Raw genomic sequence first — 27,808 nt, 5'->3', positions numbered from 1 at the left:
ACAATTTGGAATTTATGTTGATAATACAAGAGAAGCAACATTTTGTAACATATAGGCTAACATAATATACCTTTAATGTATCCAGCGGGCATCTCAGAAGCCACAAGCTCATCAAGCAGGGATGGCAGCTCTTGGTCTAAAATATAAGTAAAAAATCATGCTGTTAATTAAACTTTCTACATTTACGACTTCAAGATCAATATCTTGATGGCTAAAGAAACCTGATTCTGATGCTCTGTCTTGGCCAGCTTCTTCCTGGCTGCCACTTTGACTAACTGAGAAAACAGAAGGAAAAAAATTAAAACATACTTTGCATGCTTTTGAAACTGGCACAGAACCAAGAGTGAAGGGATCTCAGTCAGGAGCTCAGTGGGAAGGTTAATGAATCCCAACAAAAATAAATGCTAAGCATAATTTGTTGTTTTAAATAATGCTTTTAGTTTGATGGCAAATACATACATATATTTACAAACATGGCATCACACTTGTGTTTTACCCAAGAAGAATATGGTGATTTCACTACTGTTGTAAATACAAGTTTCACCCATACACAGCACTACAAGTATTTGGAAAGTTCTAACAGTATGCACAAAGTAGAAATAAGACTTGAAATAACCTAATATGCAGAAATGTGATGGTAATTGTATTCTATTGAGTGACTTTGAAAGGTTTGTAAAGCTATAATACTTCATACAATTCAATTGTTTACCCTAACAAACTACAACCAGACACTTACTGTCGCTCTGGCTTGAGGTGGCACATGGCCTCAAGTCCTCTGCAACTTCAGAGAATATCACAGATGTCAAACCGTTACCACATTTACAGTACACACTTAACATATTTCCCTGTTCATCCCATACAGTTGGTGGGAACAGAACTTTTAGAAAGTAGGCTTGTTTATCAGACTTGAAACATTATGTACCTTGTAGGGTCTTTTCAAAGACACTGGCTCTTGAAGTTGCTAATAAAATAAAGAATTGTTACACTTTGGTAATGTGACTAATAATCAAGTATGTCAAGATCAGATGGTTGTGGTAATTTCTTGTCATATCAACTGTCATTAGGTTATGATTTCATGCCGTCTCAATTTAAGACTAGTACTTGCATTAACTGTAAGCTTTTCTTCACCCACATACTTGAATGTGTGTCAAACTTCCCATCAACTTGCTGATAATACATTTAATGACCTAGTAGCCTAATGCAGGTTCTTACCACTGGGGGCTGGTGGAAGCTGGGGCACTGGAAGCTGGACTTGTCTGGGTTCATTTGTCTGTTTCTGGAGTGCTTCACTTCCATCATCATCATCTAATGATAAAAAAATTGAAATGTATTTAATCTACTTCCTGATGCATGTAATACAAACAATGGAATAAGAGTTGTTAAGAAATCCTCACCAGGTGGCTCCACATGGAATCTGATTGGTTTAGTCACCACCCTCTTCGCTGGTTCCTCGTCAGATTCAACATTGGAGGTGTCAACCCCCCGTTTGGCTCGTTGCTCTGCCACAGAGTAATTGTCTGTACGTGCAATAAACATAGTCATAAATACTTTCCTATTAACACTGGCAAAATAGGGTATTGAGTATTTGTAATTCACATAGTAATACTTTCAGCAAATACATATAGTACTTAAGAGGGGGAAGTTCCTGACTCTACTGACCAGGAGTGGGTTGCACCAGTTTGACGCAAATAAGGTGAAAGAGATAAGTTGGGCCTACCTACGCCCGACATAATGATTTAGAAAATTGAACAAGACGCGACATGACTAGTCATGAAACACTTACCTTGGAAACTAGTTATAGATTTATACTATACGTCTACTCCACATTACACATGCTTTTTACACCCTGGCGTAGCAAAAGCTATTACTTACAACCAGGTGGTGACACAGGTTTACGCCTGGCTTAGAACATATTCTACGTTGGAACTAGGAGTACGTATAGGAGTATGTTCAACTGATGCAACCTGCTCCAGAGCCACACAACCAAGCATACATTGCAATATAAACAGGAGTAGATGGATACAGTAAAATATTATTTTACCAGTGGATGAAAAGATGGAAATTCTGTACTTCTCCCATAATATTTTGTCAGGCTGGTCTCCTCTCTTAATCATTGTTGCGCTGGCATTTCTTGGCCAGTAGCAACACAGGACCTGCAAGATATGAGACACTGTTTAAAGTTAACTATTTATCCATCCCTTTGCCTGAAAAGGGTAAACCATTTAACTGATCAACTCACCCCATCTCTCTTCTCCACCCACTGCTCTGGTACAACTTCAACAGTGTTCTCTTTTACCAAATGTACAACATAATAACGCTGTGTGCCCTGTGCAGAAAAACAAAACACCAATTCCACACTGTTCAGTCTCTTGATTTACCAGCCAAGATAGTTTGCAAAACTAATACAGCTTTTGAACTTAGCTGTAGCTAAATGGGGCTTGCTACAGGCTGTGCAAGATGGTAAGCACAACACGAGTGCCATGGTCCTCCTCAAGTATAATAGCTTGCTTAACAAGACTGCTCTTTGCAATGAGATGCATTTGTGTGCTCCTCGTAGTGGTGCGGAAAGTCCAATACAGTCTTGAGTCACAAGGACTCAGCGTGTCAGATTCCAGATGCTGAAACACCCTGCAGAGTTAAGTATCAGTGCGTTCTTGCACTCTTTTACAAATTTGCACAAGTGGCCGCCTCCCTGAACGGACCATCTTCTTTAGTTGTTGCAAGTAGTTCTCAAACTTGAAAGCACTACAGTTGTCCAGGCAGCCATGTTCTTCAGCAGTGAGGTGTAGAAGGGAGTGAACATTATACACGAGAAATGTGTCTCCATACAAAACACTTCCCTGCTCCACAAAGAAGTTCAGTAAAGCATGAGCATAGGCACTGTGGATTGAAGAAAGTTGAGGAGAAACCAAAATGCACATGGCAACACTGAAGGCCATGAAGTGTGTGTACTGTTCTTTAGACAAGATTCTTCTCAGCACTACTTTCCCAGTATAGAGTAGAAACTGTCTGAATTCTGTGGCCTTCCAACGGTCAAGGTCATCCAATCCCCGTGGTTTGCGAGCAAAGCAGTCTGGAATTGAATCCTTTAGTCGGTTTAGTCGTTGACTTACCTCCTTGACTTGCACCAACGACAACCTGGCCCCAGTCTTTCCCCTAGTCGACATCATCAAGAGCTTCCGGGTTATTCCGAGGCAACAAAGGTGCATATAGTCAATTGGGAATGACTTCACCATAATCAATGGGGAGGATGCAAAAAGGAGAGGTTTTCCCTTTATGGTGATGTTCTGGCTGTACCAATTCCCTAAAGGATTTGTCAGTTCTGAGACACAGGGTTTTTTTTACCTGAGGGTACATCATCCTCCCATGTATTGTATAACAAAATGTCCTGGGAGTGTCATCTGATGAAGATCATCAAAGGTTAGTGCTGCATTTAGCTGTGGTTTTTGTGACATATATGCTTGCTTTGAAAATGGCTGTGTGATTATTTTTGGCAGGGTACTCTCCTGACATAATCTAATGTTTTGCTTTTGCAGTAAAGCCTTTTTGAAATCGGACAATGTGGTTAGATTAACGAGAGTCTTGTCTTTAAAATGGTGTAAAATAGTCATATGTTTGAGAAATTGAAGTTATAGCATTTTTGAGGTATTTGTATTTCGCACCACGCTCTACCATTGGATATTGGTGAGGCATTCCGCTAGCGGAATGTCTGTCCCTAACAGGTTATTAACAGTCTGAAAATGTTTAAAAAATGATATGACAATGGCTCTATACATACAGTACAAAATGAAATTGGACTGCCTTACTTGTCCATTTAAAATGAATAACCAGTTAGACAACACATAGGTTTCCCTTTTTTGAAGACATTTTCAATCTTCAGAACACTACGTAAAGAAACAGAAAGAACATTAATCTCTACTACGCAAGACGTTATCCATAATATCCATCTTGAATCAGAACTTAAATGAGGAAAGAGGTGACTACAGCTTCGCAGGCTATCGTGACACTGCAAGGCATTTGAATAATGTTGGTGTTATAGAACGGATAAATTGCACTTTTCATTATCTGGATTGTGCAAATTTTGTCAGCCCTTTAGTAAAAATGTATCAATCCATATACTGCATTATATATTTTTACGTGCATATGCTAGTAATAGACCAAGAACACTTGTTAATGTTGTTTTTCATCAGGACCTAAGAACACGATTACTGAACCCTGTAACACAGGCTGTGGTTACACGCGGCACTATCCAAGTAATGTAGCTAGGCTAAACTATTCATTAGCCAACTGGCTAATTAGCTAACTGGCAAGTTTCCTCGCTAGTTAGATAGCCTGACGTCATTCAAAATGTCTTTATCTGGGGAGCTGGGAGTACACTAACTTACTTGGTTTAAATAGTACACACTGGATAACTTACTTTCGTAAAAACTTCCAAGAGGTGAACTGTGTTCGGTCAGTCGGAGTCGATGGCGTCTTCGCTGTTCAGCTGTGTTGTTTCACTTTTACCAATTAGTAACGTAGGTGTTTCTTTCTGGCTCCAGCCTCAGTATTGTTAGTTGCCACACCCGCTTTGATATTTGCAATGACGGATAATGGAGTCAAAAGGAATATTCAGGATGAACCGTCGTCAGGCCACCACTACTGCTAGCTGCTTTATAATGATTTTTTAAAATTATTATTATTGTTATAGGCTACATTCATAAATGAATATAATAAAATAATATTATTTGTATGTATCGTTCCCTCTTCCATAGGCCTATACTGAGGTCAAAATTGCATTAAGAATTTCCATACATTTATTAAATCGGTAGAATTATGGAAAAATAAATTGCGGAGAGGAAGAGCTGGATCCACTTCCTTTACTCCAAGCACAAGTATGCTGGCCCCAATATCTTGGGATCTAAAATACTTATTTAGAATGTAACAAATGTTCCTACACAATTAGAAAGACAACGTTACAAGTGTACCACCACTTGACTTACAGACGACGTTCCAAAATGTATTTCTATTATTCCGATTGTAACGTTATATGAAGACAAAAACCATAGCTCTAAATGTAACCTTATGAAATGTTCCTAGAATATCTCCAAAATAACATGATATTCAGAACCTTTCATGGACTACCAAGGAACGTTTTTAATGTTCCCATGATGTCTGTATATCGACCGGATATTTATAACATCTATAATACTTATTAGAAACGTTATGAATGTGCCTATAATGTCCCAAACGGGCTATGACATTCAGTACCTCTGGAAGACTTAAGGGGAATGTTACAAATGTCTCAGTTACGTTCCTTGTTACCTGGGTTGTTCTCAACAGACAGCCAGTCTCAGAAGGGGGACTTGAAGAGGGAGACGGCAAAGTCCAGGCACTACTGCTCTCTTTGTTCTGAATGTTTGCAGTGCTAGTGTTTTTGGTTAAGCTGTGTATCTCACATATTGTGTGCCCAGTATAATAGAGCAAAAAAACTTTCTTAGCAGATAATGACAACATGACAATAACAGTAGCTGTAGATGATGTAATGAAAAGTTGGAAGGTGGTTGGTATTGGAGGACATCAGATGGATCCACATCTGGGTGTTGGGCAGAACCCCTAGCTCCTGGAGAAGAGGAACAGAGTTAAAGGGAACTGGGTAGGAGACGTAAACAAACAAAAACACAGGTTACACTTTACTGTGAGAAAATTTGATGGATTAGCGCAGTGTTATAAATGGGAGTTATGTACTTTTCAACACTTTTGGAAGGTATAGCCTACCTCAAGCTGGTACCCCTCCGACTCAGAGCAACAACAACAAAAAACTCCACATCCTTCTCAGTCCGTGCTTGAAGGTGGTCCTTGAAGGCTTTCTGATCTGGTTCGACAACTTCCACCACATCAGGTGGAGCTTTAGTGATCTGAAAGTACGTTATACAAAAATAGCAATAGACAAACAACACTAAGTCAATCACAAATTTGAAAGACTACCGTATATGCAATACATTGTATATACAATTGCATCGTTTACCTCAGTCAACAGCTGTGGCTCCCGTCCATACAGAGACCTGGATGCTGCTTTTGTGTGCAAAAATAATTACATTCAGATTGTTCTCCCACCGTTCCTGCTATAAATCAAGGGTCTTGCCCATGGCAGTCTTGAGGGTCTGTTTGTTCCATTCACTAAACCTGGAGGAGGGGGTAGGAAAGCAATATCTATTGACAGTGTAAGATATTTAAATATATCTGATTATGTACCATGAAAAAAAAGCAAAAAAATAAATAAAACAAACCATTGGTGACAGAATATAATCAAATCAAATCAAATGTATTTATATAGCCCTTCTTACATCAGCTGATATCTCAAAGTGCTGTACAGAAACCCAGCCTAAAACCCCAAACAGCAAGCAATGCAGGTGTAGAAGCACGGTGGCTAGGAAAAACACCCTAGAAAGGCCAAAACCTAGGAAGAAACCTAGAGAGGAACCAGGCTATGAGGGGTGGCCAGTCCTCTTCTGGCTGTGCCGGGTGGAGATTATAACAGCACATGGCCTAGATGTTCAAATGTTCATAAATGACCAGCATTGTCAAATAATAATAATCATAGTAGTTGTCGAGGGTGCAACAAGTCAGTAACACAAGAGTAAGTGTCAGTTGGCTTTTAATCCTATAACATTCAAACCTTGTTCCAGTGTTCATGACCTCGGTCACTCAAGATGACCTCAAGAGAACCGTGGGTGGTGAAGATGTCCACCATCGCCTTGGAGGTGGCCTCGCCAGTCTCGTCCTTATTGGGTATCAAACAAAACAAAAATCTATTAATGGTTCCAAGCACTATTTTTAATGGGTTACAGAAGGGAATTTAGAGTTAAGCATGTACTCTTCCTTTACTGACCTAACTAGACAGGGTACTGACCTTTAAGCAAAAAGTGACAAATTGAAACATTGTGTGCTCTCTGATGTGACATTTTTTGAAATCATAATAATTTCAGATATAATAGAATGTGATTGATAAACAAAAGGTTATTTCATTTGCCCGGCTTTCCACCTCCTTGACAATTCCGTCAGAAGAAGCGTAGGTTGATTTTGGCAATCATACGCTTAACTTCGAAATGGCGAGCATGCATCTCGGTCAGCACGGCCTCCTTCTCCTTAGTAAAAATCACCCTCCTGTGTGGCTGGCCATCCTTCCCCCGTAGGTACATATGATTGCCTGTCAAGTTGTAAGAGGAGTTGTTGAAATACTCAAGTCTAAGTACATTTGCACTGCTGGCTTTCTCTCTCTGTTTCTCTCTCTCCATCTGTCTTCCACTCTGTTCCCACCTCTCTCTCCCTCTCTCCCTTGTATCCTTTCTTTCTTCCTCTTCCTCTCTCTCTGTGTGTCTGTCTAGTGAAGAAACCTAGTAAAGAGCATTTTAAATCACCATAATTGCTTACACCTATCCATTTGATTGATCAGGTTTAACTTATAGCTAGACACCTCAGTATGACAGACATATAGCTATATCAGTGGAGGCTTCTGAGGGGAGAATGGCTCATAATAATGGCTGGAATGGAGTAAAAAAAAAAAAAAAATATATATATATATATATATATATTTCTCCTTTATTTAACGAAGTAGGCCAGTTGAGAACAAGTTCTCATTTACAACTACAACCTCGCCAAGATAAAGCAAAGCAGTACAACAAAAACAACAACACATAGTTACACATGGGATAAACAGACATACAGTCAATAACACAATAGAAAACTCTATATACAGTGTGTGCAAATGTAGTAAGATTAGGGAGGTAAGGCAATAAATAGGCCATAGTGGCAAAATAATTACAATATCGCATTAACACTGGAGTGATAGATGTGCAGATGATGATGTGCAAGTAGAGATACTGGGGTGCAAAAGAGCAAAAAAAGAACAATATGGGGATGAGGTAGTTGGGTGGGCTATTTACAGATGGGCTGTGTACAGGTGCAGTGATTGGTAAGCTGCTCTGACAGCTGATGCTTATATTTAGTGAGGGAGATATAAGTCTCCAGCTTCAGTGACTTTTGCAATTGAATGGAATCACATTGAAACCACGTGTTTGACTCCATTCTAGACATTATTATGAGCCATTGTCACGCCCTGACCATAGAGAGCCCTTGGACTAGGGGGTGTTCTAGAATGTGTATTTCTATGTTGGTGGTTTTGTATGGTTCCCAATTAGAGGCAGCTGGTAATCGTTGCCTCTAATTGGGGATCATATTTAAGTAGCTATTTTTCCCACCTGTGTTTGTGGAATATTGTTTGTGTTTGGTTGCCTGTGTGCACGTCATGACTTCACCTTTCGTTTTTTCTTTATTGTTTTGTTTGTTTCACAGAGATTAAAAATATGTGGAACTATACTCATGCTGCGCCTTGGTCCGCTCATTACGACGAATGTGACAGCCATCCTCCCCTCATCAGCCTCAACTGAACTATATGTATAGCTAGCAACATGTAGATGACCAACAACTAGATGAAAAATGGTACTTGAAAAATGGTTGTACATAGTTATATCTGTCCAGTTATCTAATAGTAGTTAACTGCTTAACGTTACCCTGAACGTAGCGCCTCTTGTCGAGATCAGTGGTGCCTTCATAGTATTTCGCCTGGTTGGAAAGATCAAATAAAATCTCCTCGAGGGTTGCCATTGAAGTGCAAACAAACAGAAAGCTACAATAACAGTTACAGTAGCTAGCTAGCTAACGTTAGCTAAATAAAACTGTCTGGCAAGCTAGCTGGCTAGCTAGCCAGCTACTGTAGCTGGCGAGCTGACTAGGCAGGCTGAGAAAAATAAGTACAGTAGCTAGCAACATCAATCTAAAAACAGCTTAAATGATTTCTTCCTATTTAACAATATTTACTTATATAAAGACAAATATATGGTAAAGAAAGAGTTCTCTTTCCAGTCTTTTCGGTCCTCTGAAGCAGCAGGTAGTCAGCAGGTTATCACCATCAAAAACAACGTCCTTGGAGAGCAATTCTGAAATAATAATTTTGCTTGGACTTAGCGAACATTTATGAGGTGAAATAGAACTAGAACTGCCAGTGTCCTCCTTCCTTCGAGACTGCTACAAGGTAAAATAGAGCCAAGCAACCAGCATAGCAACGGACGCTTTGGGGGCGGGGGGCACTTTTTGGGCAGAGGGACACTATGTGGCATGACAGGCCTCCAACCAAAACTTAGTTTGGGTCTCAATTTACTGTTTAGAGCTAGAATAGTAGAATACACAAGGTGCAATTTCAACATTTGGTAGTGCATCAGCAGTTTTTCTCTTGTAATGTAAGTCACTGGCAGTTACTCAATTAGCCTATGTCAGCAATTATTTTGTTGTTGTTGTTGTTTAGTCTAGCCAGTTATCTACACCTGGTAGTTATCATGGCCAAATTAATGACCAGGACTACAGTGCATGTGCCCAGGGGCCCTGTTATCATATGGACATGGCATAAGTCATGGCAAAATGTGTAGAATTGCATGAAATGCATTTTAAAAAACTGCAACATTTTGTCTCCACCCCATAATAACATATTTAGAATAGCTGGAAATCAGCTGTAAAACTGCTACATGTTCTGTCCGCCCCATGGCTCAATGAGCAGAATTGCACAAAGTTAGTTTTAAAACGGCAACATTTTCTCTCTGCCCCATGGCATAATCTGTAGAATTGCAGAACATGTACTTTAAAACTACCAAATGTTCTCTATGCCCCATGCAAAATGTGGAGAATTGCAGGAAATTTACTTTAAAACATACATTTCTTCTCTCCGGTGTAAAGAGGGGGGCCACAAAAATATTTTACAAGCAAGGTGGGGGGGACCCAGAAACTAAATCTAGTTTAGGGCCCCCAAAAAGCTAGGGCCGGTCCTGTTGATTGCCTTCCAACCTCAAACCATGCTCCTCCAGGTTCTCTATGTCATTTTACACTTGGGCAGTGCTCAAAAGGGACCAAACGCCCCTGCAGTGCTCTAATAAGGCCCATGCTCCTCCAGATTCTCAATGTCATTTTACACTTGGGCAGTGTAAAGCTCTGATGAGAAGAGTATCCTTGTGGGTAGGCTACTAGGCTGTAGATTTATCCAACAGTATACCGTTTCCTAAATCAGGAAATATCCTGGATTGAGTTCATTTTGATTTAGATTTATTTTGATGATTTTTTGGGGGTTCATCGCCGGTTTGTTTTTGTAATTCCTTTTGCCTATTTTGCCAACATTATTATCTAATCTCACCACTGCTACCGTCACTATCCTTATTTTGTGAATGAAACCACAATTTTGCCTCATGCCTGCCTGCTGCATGCCCTTATTAAGACTGTAAGACATGCTTACCTTTTCACATTGTGGGAATGAGATGAACTATGAACCCTTTAGATTTACATTTAGCCTATATTTTTGTCATTTAGCAAATGGTGTAGCCTACAGTTAGAGTGACTTATAATCGGTGCATTCAACTAGGGGGAGGGGCATATATTTCTCCTGTTACACACTTGTACAAGGATGTAATGGACATCTGTTTCTTGCATATCCCAATTCCCCCTGAGACACCTGCAGGGAGTGAGTGACACAAATCTGGGTTTTAATTTCATTGCTTAAATCGTAGCTAATGCTATTTTGTCATATTTACCATCTGCCTAGTTTTCACAGCCTCCCTCCCTAAACTATAGAAAGGCCTTTAATACACATTTACTGGGCACAACTCCACATGCCTTCGTTGTATCCATTTACACCATACTAATGACCTATCATATGAAACATTTCAAGCAACACTACTGTTGAATTTATCTAACATAGCGATGGGGACATGCGTGCCTGTGCGCACCACCCTCGGTTGCTCGAGGAGAGTGCACCCTTTTTCCTACGTCTTCTGTCAGTATCTGTCCAGTGTTCCATATTTTGTATGAAATATTACCTCAAATTAATTACAATATGAATTAAATAGATGTCCTTCCAGAAAATGATAATTAATGATGTTGAAAAGCAGTTTTTCTTGGTGCCCCTTCTTGGCATGTGAGGAAACAACAGTGTGGAATTCAATCATTAAATAGGATCAGGATGGGTTAGGCCGTATACTGGTAAAAATATTTCATAGCTCAGCCATTAAGACACGCATACACTTGAATATTAAAATTATCTCCCACGTGCGGGCACTGAGTTGGGCAGAGTCCCCCAAGTCAAATAACATGGATGGATTCAGGATGTGGATAAGCACGATGGAACTACTAGGGCACCTTACCAACAGCAATAAATGCAGACTGATTATTTCACAAGTGTGAGTCGTTGGTGTCCTTTGCTTTGTCACTATATTCCTGATATTTCTGTTGTTAGCTACCTAACTAGTTAGGCAGCTAACAACAGAAATATCAGTAACAGAAATATCAGGAATGGGACAAAGATCGCTAGCTACTGCTGCAACGTACAGTTGAAGTTGGAAGTTTACATGCACTTAGGTTGGAGTCATTAAAACTCGTTTTTAAACCACTCCAGAGATTTCTTGTCAACAAACTATAGTTTTGGCAAGTCGGTTAGGACATCTACTTTGTGCATAACACAAGTCATTTTTCCAAAAATTGTTTACAGACAGATTATTTCTCTTATAATTAACTATATCACAATTCCAGTGGGTCAGAAGTTTACATACACTAAGTTGACAGTGCCTTTAAACAGCTTGAACATTTTCAGAAAATGATGTCATGGCTTTAGAAGCTTCTGATAGGCTAAATGACATAATTTTAGTCAATTGGAGGTGTACCTGTGGATGTATTTCAAGGCCTACCTTCAAACTCAGTGCCTCTTTCCTTGACATCATGGAAAAAATCAAAAGAAATCAGCCAAGATATCAGAAAAAAATTGTAGACCTCCACAAGTCTGGTTCATCCTTGGGAGCAATTTCTAAACGCTTGAAGGTACCACGTTCATATGTACAAACAATAGTATGCAAGTAAAAACACCATGGGACCACACAGCCATCATACCGCTCAGGAAGGAGACGCATTCTGTCTCTTAGAGATGAACGTACTTTGGTGCGAAAAGTGCAAATCAATCCCAGAACAACAGCAAAGGACCTTGTGAAGATGCTGGAGGAAATAGTTACAAAAGTATCTATATCCACAGTAAAACAAGTCCTATATCGACATAACCTGAAAGGCCGCTCAGCAAGGAAGAAGCCACTGCTCCAGCCACTGCTCTATTGGGGGGGGGACCCGGGTGGGCGCCTCACCCTCGGTGGAGGCTCTGGCCCCGGGCATGTTCTCTCCCCCGCCTTCACCTTAACCCTACCCCTCTGGCCCGGACTGGACCACTGTGGAGCGGCATGCTCAGGCTCCGGAGCGGAGCCGTCGACCGGAACAGGATTGGGGACACGCACCACTAACCTGGTGCGGGGAGCAGGGACGGGCCGGACAGGACTGGGGACACCCACCACTGACTTGGTGCGGGGAGCAGGGACGGGCCGGACAGGACTGGGGACACGCACCACTGACTTGGTGCGGGGAGCAGGGACGGGCCGGACAGGACTGGGGACACGCACCACTGACTTGGTGCGGGGAGCAGGAACAGGCCGGGCCGGACTGGGGACACGCACCACCAACCTGGTGCGGGGAACAGGGACGGGCCGGACAGGACTGGGGACACGCACCACTAACCTGGTGCGGGGAGCAGGGACGGGCCGGACAGGACTGGGGACACGCACCACTGACTTGGTGCGGGGAGCAGGGACGGGCCGGACAGGACTGGGGACACGCACCACTGACTTGGTGCGGGGAGCAGGAACGGGCCGGGCCGGACTGGGGACACGCACCACCAACCTGGTGCGGGGAACAGGGACGGGCCGGACAGGACTGGGGACACGCACCACTAACCTGGTGCGGGGAGCAGGGACGGGCCGGACAGGACTGGGGACACGCACCACTAACCTGGTGTGGGGAGCAGGAACGGGCCGGACAGGACTGGGGACACGCACCACTAACCTGGTGCAGGGAGCAGGGACGGGCCGGACAGGACTGGGGACACGCACCACTGACTTGGTGCGGGGAGCAGTGACGGGCCGGACAGGACTGGGGACACGCACCACTGACTTGGTGCGGGGAGCAGGAACGGGCCGGGCCGGACTGGGGACACGCACCACCAACCTGGTGCGGGGAACAGGGACGGGCCGGACAGGACTGGGGACACGCACCACTAACCTGGTGCGGGGAGCAGGGACGGGCCGGACAGGACTGGGGACACGCACCACTAACCTGGTGTGGGGAGCAGGAACGGGCCGGACAGGACTGGGGACATGCACCACTAACCTGGTGCGGGGAGCAGGAACGGGCCGGACAGGACTGGGGACACGCACCACTAACCTGGTGCGGGGAGCAGGGACGGGCCGGGCAGGACTGTGGACACGCACCACTAGCCTGGTGCGGGGAGCAGGGACGGGCCAGACAGGACTGTGAACACGTACTGGTGACCTGAAGCGTGGAGCCGGTTTAGCCACTCGTCCTGGCTGGATGCCCATCCTAGCACGGCATGTGCTGGGCATGTCCACCGGACGCACCGGGCTGTGCGGGCGCACTGGCGACACAGCGCGCAACTCCGCATACCATGGTTCCTCCTCCAGATCTTCCCTCTGCAGGTCCTCAATCAACTGCCTCATCATCTTCGTCTCTTCCTCCGCCGTCATCCCCCACGAGAGCAGTGGTCTGGGCTCTTCCTCTGCCCTTCCGGACCACCCCATTAGCCCCCCCCAAAAAAATTCTTGGGGGTGTTTTCCGGGCCTCCTCGACCGCCGCCTGCGACTCCGTCTACCGGCTGGCTTTACCTCCTCGACCTGGGAATCCTTCCGCCAGGGTCCTTTCCCCGACATGATCTCCTCCCAGGTCCAGAACTCCTTCCCCTCGCGAGCCCATCTCTCGCGCTCCTTTTCCTCCCGCTGCTTGGTCCTGGTTCGGTGGGGTGTTGTGTAACGTGCATCGCCTGGTGACGAGGAAGCGGACCAAAACACAGCTGGGAGCGAACACATGTTTATTCAACACACTGGAATTAAACATGTACACAAAATCAAGAAAAATGCAGATACGTTACGTGCTCAAACAAAGAGACAACACCCCACAAACAGCGTGGGGAAAACAGCAACTTAAATGTGATCCCAATCAGAGACAATTAGCGACAGCTGTCTCTGATTGGGAATCGTTAGAACCCAACATAGAAATAAACCCACCTAGAGCCTACACAAGGCTAAAACGTAAACCAAACACAAACCAATGAAAAATACCTAACATGACACACCCTGACCCAATATACCCGAGTTCACCTGGTCAGGGCGTGACAATAACAAAACCTTTCAAGAAGTGAAATGACAACATTGCCAACGATCATATTTTTGTATAAAATATCAAATGATAAAAGAGACGGATTACTGTTTTGAATTAACTCAAGTTCTTGAGGGAGAGGTGGAAAAACAGGCTTGGAAAAAAGCTCATGTAATTCCACTGCCAAAAATAGTAAAGGACCCTTTGCTGGTTCCAACAGCCGCCCAATCAGTTTTCTGCCTGTTCTTATTGAACTGATAGAGAGAATTGTGTTTGACCAAATACAATGGTATTTTATTTTTTAGAGAACAAGTTAGCTACTGACTTTCAACATGCATAGAGAAGTATTGGTTAAAATACATGGATAATAAGATGATAGTTCGAGCTGTATTGTTAGATTTCATTGCAGCCTTTGATGTTATTCATCATAAATTGTTAATGAAGAAACTCACTTTCTATGGTTTTACATCACCTGCCATCACATGGTTGGACAGTTATTTAGCCAATAGAACTCTGAGAGTGTTCTTCAATGGAAGCTTCACTAACATCAGATACTGCATGTCCAGTGCGGTGTCCCTCAAGGCAGTTGTCTTGGGCCATTACTCTTCTCTGCTTTTACAAATTATTTGCCACTGGTCTTACACAAATCTAGAAAGACTATGTATGCGGATGATTCCACACGCTACATGTCAGCATCCAAAGCCAGTGAGTTCACTGAAATTCTAAATAAGGAGTTACAGTCAGTATCAGAATGGGTGTTACAAATAATCTGGTCTTAAATACAGCTAAAACTAAAGCATTGTATTTGGTTCAAAACATTATCCAAGACCCATACCTCAGCTGGAGTTGTGTATAAAGGGTGTGACCATTGAGCAAGTTGAGGAAGCTAAACTCCTAGGTATAAAATCGGATGGTCAATTATCATGGTCAAGTAATATTGCTAAAGTTGTTGTGAAGATGTGGAGGGGTATATCTGTTATGCAAAGAAGTTCTGCGTTTTTGACACAAATCAACTGTACTAGTTGTTCAGGATCTGGTCTTGTCCCATCTTGATTACTGTCTGCTAATATGGTCAAGTGCAGCAAAGAAAGACCTAGCAAAAATGGCTCAGCATTATTATTTGTTTACCTTTATTTAACTAGGCAAGTCAGTTAAGAACAGCTTCTTATTTTCAATGATGGCCTAGGAACAGTGGGTTAACTGCCTGTTCAGAACAACAGATTTGTACCTTGACAGCTCAGGGATTTGAACTTGCAACCTTTTGGTTGCTAGTCCAATGCTCTAACCACTAGGCAACCCTGCACATACAGAGCTAACATCAACAACATGCATGCATGTCTTTCCTAGTTGAGGGTTGATGAGAGATTAACTTCATCAAGTATTTATATATATACAATATATATATATATATATTATATTATTATTATGTTGAAATGTCAACATTTTCTGTATAATCAATTTACATATAGCTCTTATTACAGACAAACTTACCCCACAAGACATGCCACCAGCTTTCTTTTTACAGTCCCCAAATCCTAAATGAATTCCAGCTCAAATTACTCAAGCAAACAGCAAAATGAGCTTTAAAAAACAAATAGAACAACACCTCACAACACCTCTCCCTTATCTGACCTAGTTGTAATGTATGTAAATTGGTAAGTATTTGGTCTGTAAAGTTTGTTATTGCTATGTGTCGAACCCCAGGCAGACTAGCTGTCACCATTGACGTCGGCTAATGGGGAGCCCAATAAAAAAATAAAAAATGTAATTCCAAAGTCTGAGTTTATTTTCTCTCGCTTCTGCTACAGTAATGGCCGCCATTGATTTCACCAAATTTTGAATAATTGTTTTATGGTTGCGTCATATTTGTTTGCGTACTTAACATTGAAGCTTGCATCGATACATTCTTTAAAATATGTACAAACATAGTACGCATTCGAGAAGTGCCCTCTGTTCTCCGTTTCGTATACTTTGATTTTGACTCATACTCCGACTCTCCCGTGCTCCAATATGGGTGCTCGGAGCACAGTAGTATGCATTTTGAAAAACATTCTTTATGTTCCTTATTATTTAGTTAGTATTATCAAACTTCGTCCAGATATTACACTGTTGATGTGTACGGAGTACAAAACCACTAGTTATCTTGTATTCGCCAAACAATAACACCAGTGTTCCTGTAACAGAATGTGTATACTCAAATAAAGGTTATAGCCAAGAGAGGAGGAAGTTGTGGCTTGTTAGAACACAGACATGGTTATAATTTCAGTGGTGCTCATGAGGATCCCCATAACAATTCAAATGTCAATGTGGCCCCCCTCAAACATATTGTAACATAGGAAACCCTCATGTGGTCAATGTGTGATAGGACCCTGAGCGCAGGAGTAGACTAAAACGAACATCTGGGCTTTCTGTACATTATAATAATTTATTTTCCATTCCATTGTTTGCTTAGCTTGTAATTGTAGTTGGTTATATAAACATGGACCATTCTGTGTTTATTTTTTTTACAATTTCATCCACATCCTCCCTTTATGTCAATATTACAATATTGCCAGCTTGCTCAGCCTCTGCTTGGTTCAGGCTATGTGCTTGGTCTGCATCACACAGCCCAGGAGTCCTCAGTTCTGTAAGACACATGAAACACATTCAGTAGGTTGTTGAATTGTCATTATGTCTGTCATGGATCTTGTCCATACATTACTATTTAGCCATGCACAATGTGTCTCCAGAATCAGGTAGGGATTCTTGCTCTCTGTATACAGTCAAGACAATGCTGTCAGGTACCTACCCACTGTGCACATCAATACCCGGGTCAGGCCACCCATAATTGTGCAGCCTTGTCATAGTCCTGACTATACTTTACTTCACGTAGGTGGTGTAGGGATTTTAGCAGGGTTGGATAATTATGGACGGTGACCTGATTTTTGGGAGAGAGAGAATCCTGGGCGTTTGCGAGTTATGATGTTATTTACAGTGAAATAGGCCTACTTTCACAATAAGCTACTCAAATAAATGTGTACACTGCATTTTTCTGGAAAAACTTCGGTGAGGATTAATTGTTTTTGTCTGTTGACTCCTGAAACACAGACACAAAAGGGGAGTAATTGAATAGTCACATTGTAAGATTGTCTGTCTGTCATGGATCATGACAGACAGACAATCTTACAATCTAAATCTAAATACAATCTAAATTCTATGAACTTGACAATGGCATACAATGAAATACTCAAACATTCTCAGTGGAGAGGGAAGGTGTCTGTCTGGACATGGTTTTACTTCTGTAGCCATGCAGAGCAGAGGGGGGGATGGGTAGCCTAAGAGAAAATGGAATATAGGCAACTACAATATTAGTTCTCACATTTGGTGATTGTTGGATAGGACAGAATGTTACTCTGCTAAACACAGAAGTGCAAAAATTGAGGGATGAACACATTTCACTACATACATCCAATCTCTCAACTTTGAAAGCAAGCTAGCTAGCTACAGTAATTAAAACCAAAACTGAAAGGAGTCTCTACAGTAATAAACCTAGCTGTCAAAGGGAATGTGCTGACTGGCCAATGTGATACACAATGCTGCAAATTAATATCAAAATTTGCAAACTAGAGTTCAGGTAAGTTGTTGTAAGGACAAGACATAATTATGACGCAACTTTGCGTTTGCTGACAAAGCTAAGCCGATGCGATAGTGTTAGTATTGGTAAAACAGTGATTTACTCAATGAGTTATAAATTAACTTCATTCATGTGGATTTACTTCACTGCACAGTTAGCTATGCTAGCTATTGCTAGCTAGCCAGCCAGCCAAACTTGTATAGTTAGCGAGCAACTGCTACTTGTACTCTTGCTGTAGCGCCGCCATGCACAATGTGTCTCCAGAAACAATGAGGTGTCCCAGCTGTGTTGACATTTCATCGGTCCACTTCATCCACTCATCAGAATAAAATAGCTACAGTGGCTTGCGAAAGTATTCACCCCCTTGGCATATTTCCTATTTTGTTGCCTTACAACCTGGAATCAAACTGGATTTTTGGGGGGGTTTGTATCATTTTATTTACACAACTTGCCTACCACTTTGAAGATGCAAAATATTTTTTCTTGTGAAACAAACAAGAAATAAGAAAAAAAGAAAAAGAAAACTGGAGCGTGCATAACTATTCATTCCCCCCCCCCCCCCCCCCCCCAAAAAAAGTCAATACTTTGTAGAGCCACCTTTTGCAGCAATTACAGCTGCAAGTCTCTTGGGGTATGTCTCTGTAAGCTTGGCACATCTAGCCACTGGGATTTTTGCCCATTCTTCAAGGCAAAACTGCTCCAGCTCCTTCAAGTTGGATGGGTTCCACTGGTGTACAGAGATCTTTAAGTCATACCACAGATTCCCAATTGGATTGAGGTCTGGGCTTTGACTAGGCCATTTCCCCTTAAATCACTTGAGTGTTGCTTTAGCAGTTTGCTTAAGGTAATTGTCCTGCTGGAAGGTGAACCTCTGTACCAGTCTCAAATCTCTGGAAGACTGAAACAGGTTTCCCTCAAGAAGTTCCCTGTATTTAGTGCCATCCATCATTCCTTCAATTCTGACCAGTTTCCCAGTCCCAGCCAATGAAAACATCCCCACAGCATGATGCTGTCACCACCATGCTTCACTGTGGGGATGGTGTTCTCGGGGTGATGCGAGGTGTTGGGTTTGTGCCAGACAGCATTTTCCTTGATGGCCAAAAAGCTTAATTGTAGTCTCATCTGACCAGAGTACCTTCTTCCATATATTTGCGGAGTCTCCCACATCCCTTTTGGCGAACACCAAATGTGTTTGCTTATTTTTTTCTTTAAGCAATGGCTTTTTTTCTGGCTGCTCTTCCCGTAAAGCCCAGCTATGTGGAGTGTACATCTTAAAGTGGTCCTATGGACAGATACTCCAATCTCCACTGTGGAGCTTTGCAGCACCTTCAGGCTTATCTTTGGTCTCTTTGTTGCCTCTCTGATTAATGGCCTCCTTGCATGGTCCATGAGTTTTGATGGGCGGCCCTCTCTGGGCAGGTTTGTTGTGGTGCCATATTCTTTCCATTTTTAAATAACATATTTAATGGTGTTCCTTGGGATGTTCAAAGTTTCAGATATTTTTTAGAACCCACCTCTGATTTGTACTTCTCGACAACTTTGTCCCTGACCTGTTTGGAGAGTTCCTTGGTCTTCATAGTGCCGCTTGCTTAGTGGTGCCCCTTGTTAGTGGTGTTGCAGACTCTGGGGCCTTTCAGAACAGGTGTATATACATACTGAGATCATGTGACAGATAATGTGACACTTAGATTGCACACAGGTGGCCTTTATTTAACTAATTATGTAACTTCTGAAGGTACTTGGTTGCACCAGATCTTATTTAGGGGCTTCATAGCAAAGGGGTTGAATACATATGCACCACCACTTTTCCGTTTTTTTTGTTGTTGAATTTTTTTGAAACAAGTAATTTATTTAATTTCACTTCACCAATTTGGACTATTTTGTGTATGTCCATTACATGAAATCCAAATAAAAATCCATTTAAATTGCAGGCTGTTGTAATGGCTTTCGTCGTACTGAGAAGGGGACCAAAACGCAGCGTGGTAGGTGCTCATATTTATTTCTATAACGAAACACTTAAACAAAGAAACAAAACGAAAGCAAACAGTTCCGTCAGGCAACAGATAACTAAACGGAAAACAACTACCCACAAACACAGGTGGGAAAAGGCTGCCTAAGTATGATTCCCAGTCAGAGACAACGATAGACAGCTGCCTCTGATTAGGAACCATACTCGGCCAAAACAAAGAAATACAATACATAGAATGCCCACCCCATATAACACCCCGACCTAACTAAACAGAGAAAAACGGCTCTCTCAGGTCAGGGCGTGAGAGCTGTAATGAAAGAAAATAGGAAAAACGCCAAGGGGGTTGAGTACTTTTGCAAGGCACTGTATTTTCTTACTTTAAGTTCTCACTTTGGATTTTCCACTTCAAGCCCAAAGATATCATACTTAGACTCAAATGACTACTTATTTTGTTGTGCAACATGATGGGTAAGCTCTAGGCATCGTTTTCCAGCTGAAAAAAGATTTTAGCTGGTGTGGGTGTTTAACGCATCTGTCTGGATGTCTGGGCAGGATATGGTAAATTAACTGATGTCTCATTACTGATACCACTAAATAAATATTCACTCTCTAGTATACAGTTTACTGGTTCAGTAAGCAATACGCATTCTGCCTCCAAATGAAGTTCACAGAGAAAACTACAATTAAATCAGTTTAGTTAAGGGTTGCATGTTGTACCCTATTAATGTTTTCCCTAACCATATTTAAATTGCTGCATATTTGGATATAATCAAGTTAGTGCCAGGCTATCGGCTACAGCTGACCTCCAATAAGCCTATGAGGAAAATGGTTGTTGGGTAAAAATCAATTATTGATGGGTAAAGAACTCAACAGAATAGGCTGCCATAATAAATTAATGAAATAATCAGGTTGTTTGAAACACATAGTATTTTTTCCAGCTTGGGGGAAGATTCAGAGATTCCTGTCCGGCTTGGATCTTATTTCCTGTTTCTTCATTTCCCATTGGGAGATCAGAGTGGTGAGCTGCCAAGGCAATATGAATTGCCTTCATATGAGATTGAGTTGACCTAGGTCCTCATTCCCTGGAGGTGTGACTCAACTATTGTTCTGTGGTGTTCAGAGAGAGTGTCCCCCCACCTCGTTTGTTGTTCTGGAACAATAATGAAATCATAATTAGAGAGATAAGCCAAAGCCAAAGTATTATGTTGTAATTAAAGGTTTATTACCATCTATTACCTCATATTTCTGTGGCAGAGAAATAATGCCAAAACAAAGCATTAGAGGGGATGAAGGAAACTGGCGGACCATGAGCTTTTACTGTAACTTCAACATAATGTATATTGGAAACATATGTACACTGGGGTCCGGAATTATTGACACTTGATAAAGATGAGCAAAAATGACTATAAAATAAATAAGTAAAGTACTGAACTATATTGTATTCTCCCAAAAAATAGGGACATTATATTCCTTTATAATAATACAATTGCTCAGAGAAAGATATTTTGTTTAACAAGTCATCAAGTATTTCTCAAAAAGGTATGGGTCAAATTGTTGACACCCCTGTTTTCAATACCTTTCAATTACTCACCTTGAGAGGATAATGACACTGAGCCTTTACATTTTTTTTGTTAGAGAACACATTAGGAGGGATCTTTGACCATTCCTGCATACTGTCACGACTTCCGCCGAAGTCGGTCCCTCTCCTTGTTTGTGCGGCATTCAGCGGTCGACTTCACCGGCTTTCTTGCCATAGCCGATCCACTTTTCATTTTCCATTTGTTTTGTCTTTGTTTTCTACACACCTGGTTTCTATTCCCCAATTACATGTTCATTATTTAACCCTCTGTTTCCCACATGTTTGTGTGCGTGTTTGTATATATTGTTCTGGTCGTTACTTGTTGGCTGGTATTGTTTGCCGGGTTCGTTACTACGCATTTAATTTACAAGTAACCGGTATTTCACCCACCTTTTAGTATTTGTTTTATACTGGTGCTGTTTGTGGAATAAATTACCTTGTACACTCATCTCTGCTCTCCTGCGCCTGATTCCACGCACCAGTTACCCACAGTTTGACACATACAGAATCCTTCCAAATCTTTGATATCCTTCGTCTGCATTTATGGACTGCCCTCTTCAATTCAAACCACAGATTTTCCATTGGTTTCAAGTCCGGAGACTGAGATGGCCATTGCAAAGTGTTGCTTTTGTTTCCATAACCATTTATTTGTGGATTTTGTTGTGTGCTTGAGGTTACTGTCTTGCTGGAAGATACATTTGCGGCCAAGTTTCAGCATCCTGGCAGAGGCAACCAGGTTTTTAAATAAAATATGTTGGTACTGGGTAAAGTTCATGATGCCGTTGATCTTAACAAGGGCCCCAGGACTGCTACCTTTTTTAGAAAAAAAAGATTAGTTGTTAAACAAAATATCTTTCTCTGAGCAATTGAATATCATTTCCTGATGTTTTTGAGCATACAATATAGCTCACTATTTGAATTATTTATTTTATACAGTCATTTTTGCTCATCTTTATCATGGTGTCAATGATTTAAGCCCACCGTAATTTTTTTGTTGTTGTAGTTCTGCCCTTGAGCTGTTCTTGTCTATTAATGTTCTGTATTATATATTTCTGTATTATGTTTAATGTTTTGTGTGGACCCCAGAATAAGTAGTTGCTGCTTTTGCAACAACTAACGGGGATCCTAATAAAATACCAATGTCATTGACAAAAAAGACAGTCCTATTAGCCGACGTGTGGTAAGCATGATGCTTTAGTATGTGGAAAGAAAGCCTCAGGGTTGGATCAGAAGGAAATGTTTAGAAGGTTAAAAGTCAACATTGGAGGTCCAATGACGAATTTTGAAAGATTGTATTTTGCCTTTTGTGTATTGATGTGAATGTTGATGTGTATATTGATATGTTTAGAGTATATTGACATGTATTGATGTGTACACAGGGTTCATATGTAAAAGAGACCTTGGTAGAAAGAATCAAGGAAAGTTCTCAGAGCATATTATTTCAAATCACTTTATTATTGTTACGGGTGTGTAAGGGAGGCGAAGTCAGGTGCAGGAGAGTAGCGTGTAGTAACAGGCACACTTATTCCGTTCCAAAACGACAGCACAGAATACAATAAAACGTGCCCAAAACGCGGAACATGAACAAAAATCAGGCGCGTGGTAAATACCCACATAACATCCAACAATTTCACACAAAGACATGGAGGGGAACGGAGGACTAAATACATGCAGTGTGATTAGGGAATTAAAACCAGGTGTGTATGGAACAAGACAAAACAAATGGAAATATGACAAATGGAGTGGCGATCGCTAGAAAGCCGGTGACGTCGATCGCCGAATGCCGCCCGAACAAGGAGAGGAGCTGACTTCGGCGGAAGTCGTGACAATTATGAGTACATATTTCTCTAAAAGACAACAAAAGTCATAAATTGATCAAATAAAGTGTATAAATGAACTCTTTCAATGATGATAAATTAATGTGAAAAGACTATGAGTCTGTCAAGCTAATAAACTGTGCCTTGTATCACATTGTGCAGCTAGGGGCATAAAAACAATTCCATATTGTCAGGTGTGTGCGTACTGGTAGTGAAGTCAGGTGCAGGAGAGAAGAGATTTGTTAACAGGCGCACATTTTATTGAGGCAAAAGTGCAAAACGTGCAAAACAGTCACAAGCATTATGTTTAACAATAAACATCTTCGTGAAATACCACGGAAAAAACAAACCAGTCTGGTGCGTCAACAAATAACACAAACAATCTTTCACAAAGACATGATGGGGAACAGAGGAATAAATACATGTAGATTGATTGGGGAATGAAAACCAGGTGAGCAGGGAACAAGACAAAACAAATGGATTCATGAAAAATGGAGCGGCGATGGCTAGAAATCCGGTGACGTCGACGGCCGAACGCCGCCCAAACAAGGAGAGGAGCCAACTTCTGCGGAAGTCGTGACACATATAGCATAGTAGAACCCGGCCAAATTCATGTAATGTAAGTTATAGATCTATCACTCTACTTGATTGCTTTAGCAAGTCTAAGAAGCTGTAGATATGCTCTATGTGCGCTAGATCTATGCTTCCCGTTCATGAGTTTTGTTTTTGCATGTTTTACTTTTCAGTTTTGTACACCAGGTTCAAACAGCTGAAACAACAATATTTTTTATTTTGTACATAATGTTTTTGCCACCATCTCTTATGACCAAAAAGAGCTTCTGGATATCAGAACAGCGTTTACTCGCCTTGAATTGGATGGATTTGTTTTATTTAATGAGTCGGAAGCAAACAATTTACTGCTAATACCGGACCAGGCCTTTAAACAGGCAGGATGTGTACTCAGAGCATGCGCTAACCAACTGGCAAGTGTCTTCACTGACATTTTCAACCTGTCCCTGACCAAGTCTGTAATACCTACATGTTTCAAGGTAACCTGCCTAAATAACTACCGACCCGTAGGACTCACGTCTGTAGCCATGAAGTGCTTTGAAAGGCTGGTCATGGCTCACATCAACACCATCATCCCAGAAACCCTAGACCACTCCAATTCGCATACCGCCACAACAGATCCACAGATGACACAATCTCTATTTCAATCTCTATTGCAATCTGCACTGCCCTTTCCCACCTGGACAAAAGGAACACTGTGAGAATGCTGTTCATTGACTACAGCTCAATGAGTGTGGAAAGCTGTCATCAATGCAAAGGGTGGCTACTTTGAAAAATCTCTAAATATAAAATATATTTTGATTTGTTGATCACTTTTTGGTTACTACATGATTACATGTGTTATTTCATAGTTTTGATGTCTTCACTATTACTCTACAGAAAATAGTAAAAATAAAGAAAAACCCTGGAATGAGTAGGTGTGTCCAAACTTTTGACTGGTAATGTACATTGGGGTGGTGAGATGTTCTATTAGAGGTAGATGCAAAATCTGTGCTGTGTTACAATCTCTCTCAGTGTGACATATGGTTGAGAGTTTCTGTGGCACAGAAGAATTCTCTCCCATTTATAATAGATATGGACTGGATGGCATCTTAATCCAAATCAACAGTCCTTCACAGCATGTCCCAAGACAATTACTTACTCACTACACACATTTCCTTGTCACTTTGTGTGTGGTAGGCTACATGCAAGCTTCTATAAAAATACGCTTTGACTCAGTACTTTTTTTACCACATGAATTGGCAAGTTTTCTTATAAAGTGATACTGTAGTTATTTGCCTATCTGTTCTAATGAGTAAGCAGTAAGATTTACGGCTGTGATCGTACAGTAGGCCGACGTAGCTACTGACCTCGACCGATGTAATATTTCTTTGAATTTGTCATCTGAATGTGTTGACATTCTAACAATGAAAGAGAACTGCAATAGATAGATTACAGATGCTCCTCTAACAAAACCATTTGATGAACCAACAGTGTCAGACATTTTGCTTATTCTTCCTCCCCCTTTTTGCCCTGAGAAAATCATCAATTCGTTTCTGCATGGACTTTACAAGGTGTCGAACGCATTCCACAGGGATGCTGGCCCATGTTGACTCCAATGCTTTCCACAGTTGTGTCAAATTGGCTGGGTGTCCTTCGGGTGGTGGACTATTCTTGATACACACGGGAAACTGTTAAGCATGAAAAACCTTGCAGCGTTGCAGTTCTTGACACAAACCGATGCATTTGCTGTTGGTTTTGCTTGTGTTTCAGATTATTTTGTGCCCAATAGAAATGAATTGTAAATCTTGTATTGTGTCATTTGAGTCACTTTTATTGTAAATTAAAATAGAATATGTTTCTAAACACTTCTATGATAATGTGAATGCAACCACAGATAGTCCTGAATAAATCATGAATAATGATGAGTGAGATAGAATCACCAGCTGGCCGAATTTGGCCCGCAGGCCGCGATTAGGGGAACCCTGATGTAGAGGATATGTATAGTAGGCTACTAGTTTTTTAAAAAAAAGAAGAAAAAGTGTAAAATGTTTGTGGAACATTTTACTCCTCCTATGGATTATGTGTCGATAGCAAATACAGTTAAAGATGTTTGCGGAAATTAATTGGCAACACTCGGAAATCGGTTGAATGTGGAGATTGTGTTGAAGGGGTGACAAAATATGTCGTTGTAAGAGTCGTGGTTTAATCTAAAGCAAGAGAGCGCGGACCAATGAGATCCTTTCACGCGCCTGTCTAATACCTGCCTCTTTCCATCCCCCTTTTCATCCACATTACTCACAACTGATCTCTAGCCGCTGCCGTCAACATTTGGAGCCGCGTTGAATATTAGGGATAACTCTTTGAAAGGAAGCTGCCGTTTTTTTTTAGAAGTAGGTGGTTCTGAAATAGGTGAAATGAATCCGTTTGTTTTCTCTCAAATAGCGTAAGTGTGATCTTGATAGCCGAGTTGGCGTTTTCCTTGGACTGTCTAAATCACCATGCGTAAATCGCGTTACGTTTTGGGATTTGATACATCCACATAGACTGGTATAACTGAAGTTAAACTGTTTATAGTTCGATACAATGTATAGATTGATAATTAGTGTGAATGGGCCAACTATTCTGTTCCGAAATTAATGTCTGGGGGGGACAGCCAACGATAAGATGTTTCGCCAAAGCAAGAATCTTATTAGGGAAAAGTTCATAATTTTATGACTGACGTGATGGTTTGTCTTGAGATGCACTTTGTATGCTAAAATCTGTCATTATAAACACGCGTCTTTTGTCAAATCATTATAGAATTAGTTTGGTTATAGTTATTTACTGTGATAGATGACATGATGAGCCATGCGTTTGTGCACTATATGCACATTAAATTAACTTAGGACACATCTTTTAATAAGTTAGCTACGTCTTTTCGTATGATTTTGACCACTTACCAATTAACATTTGGACGGAGTTAGTGAGAAGGAACGTTTGGGGTATGGCATAAAGGCGCACAGCTCCATACTGAAGTGTTTAAGTTAGTCTGAAGGACTAAAAAGACCTAAAAATACCGCGCTGGTTTCTTCTCCACAAAGAATCATTTGAACTTCCCACCGCAGAACGAGAGCGACATAAATAGTTCTGACATGTGGATGTAATTTCAGAAGAAGAAAAAAAACAGACAGATGCAGAGAAATAAAGTGAGTGGGCTCAGTTTGAACGTGTTGCGGATTTAAAAAGAGGGAGGGAAAGCGAAGAGATTATAGTTATGATTTTACAAGCCACTATCAAGCCCATAATGAGAGGACAGATGGAGTGAAACATGACTAGCGCTTTTGGAGACAGTTAAAAGTAGATGAAGTCATTTTAACTGAAGAATCAACCTCTTTAAAAATTGCTTTCTGAAACGGGATGGGAGCCACTCTAGTGTTCCACAGTTTGCGCTTTCTTCTCTTCAGCTTGGTCCTAAGTCGTGTCTGTCTGGTAAGTTATTTTCATTATAGAACACGTTCTGCATGTCATCTGTGTATGTAGGCGGCTAACCTCACCCTTACGAAAAAATATTCCAGTCAGAGTGCAGAATAATATACCTAGAGTATTCTGCAAATACTGCGTCCAAAATAACAGTTTCTTTACAGCAGTAACTTTGCAGTGTAACTGCAGTTAGAGTGCAGTACAACTGCAGTACACTGCATTTGTTCTGCAATTACTGCGTCCAAAATACCACAGTAGACTGCAGTTGCTGCACTTCTACTGCAGTTTCAAAACTGCAATCTTTTTTGCTCGTGCTTTATGTCTATTCAGTCGTAATAGATTGAAGCTACTTTACTAACTGGGCTTTATCTTTTGAAATAATTCTGAATTTCATTGAACATCCAGCCCATTAAAGCTGGAATCATTTTGACAGCTGATCAACCATCTGAATAAACTGTCTAGAGAATGCGTTTACATGAATAGTCAATAATGGCACAAATAAAATGGACACCTTCTTGAACATCTCTTCCCATAGTGCA

The 27,808-nt window shown here is 41.3% G+C and overlaps 1 protein-coding gene and 2 long non-coding RNA genes across 3 annotated transcripts in view; 1 reads left to right on the top strand and 2 right to left on the bottom strand.

Moving 5' to 3' along the window:
- Nucleotides 1-87: 87 nt before the first annotated feature.
- Nucleotides 88-4,635, bottom strand: LOC106599900 (uncharacterized). Its single transcript, XR_014391790.1, has 5 exons — nt 4,418-4,635; nt 2,240-2,326; nt 2,042-2,153; nt 1,395-1,517; nt 88-1,305 (listed from the first exon to the last, which is right to left on the bottom strand). It is a non-coding gene; the product is annotated as an uncharacterized LOC106599900 (long non-coding RNA).
- Nucleotides 4,636-5,111: 476 nt separating this feature from the next.
- On the bottom strand, nt 5,112-9,056 carry LOC123741893 (uncharacterized). The gene is made up of 5 exons (XR_014391789.1): nt 8,553-9,056; nt 6,659-7,376; nt 6,008-6,165; nt 5,758-5,897; nt 5,112-5,602 (listed from the first exon to the last, which is right to left on the bottom strand). It is a non-coding gene; the product is annotated as an uncharacterized LOC123741893 (long non-coding RNA).
- A 17,063-nt stretch (nt 9,057-26,119) lies between these two features.
- Nucleotides 26,120-27,808, top strand: part of pth1r (parathyroid hormone 1 receptor) — a 92,258-nt gene continuing 90,569 nt past the window's right edge. Inside the window, exon 1 of the mRNA XM_014191246.3 lies at nt 26,120-27,278. Within this exon, the coding sequence (XP_014046721.1) occupies nt 27,207-27,278 (72 nt within the window). The 5' untranslated portion in view covers nt 26,120-27,206. The remainder of the gene's footprint in view (nt 27,279-27,808) is intronic.

The sequence above is a fragment of the Salmo salar genome, chromosome 03 (genome assembly GCF_965601325.2).
Source record: "Salmo salar chromosome 03, fSalSal1, whole genome shotgun sequence".
NCBI lineage: Eukaryota > Metazoa > Chordata > Actinopteri > Salmoniformes > Salmonidae > Salmo > Salmo salar.
Note: the sequence above shows the minus strand (reverse complement) of the source record. Positions and strands in the feature narration are given on the sequence as shown.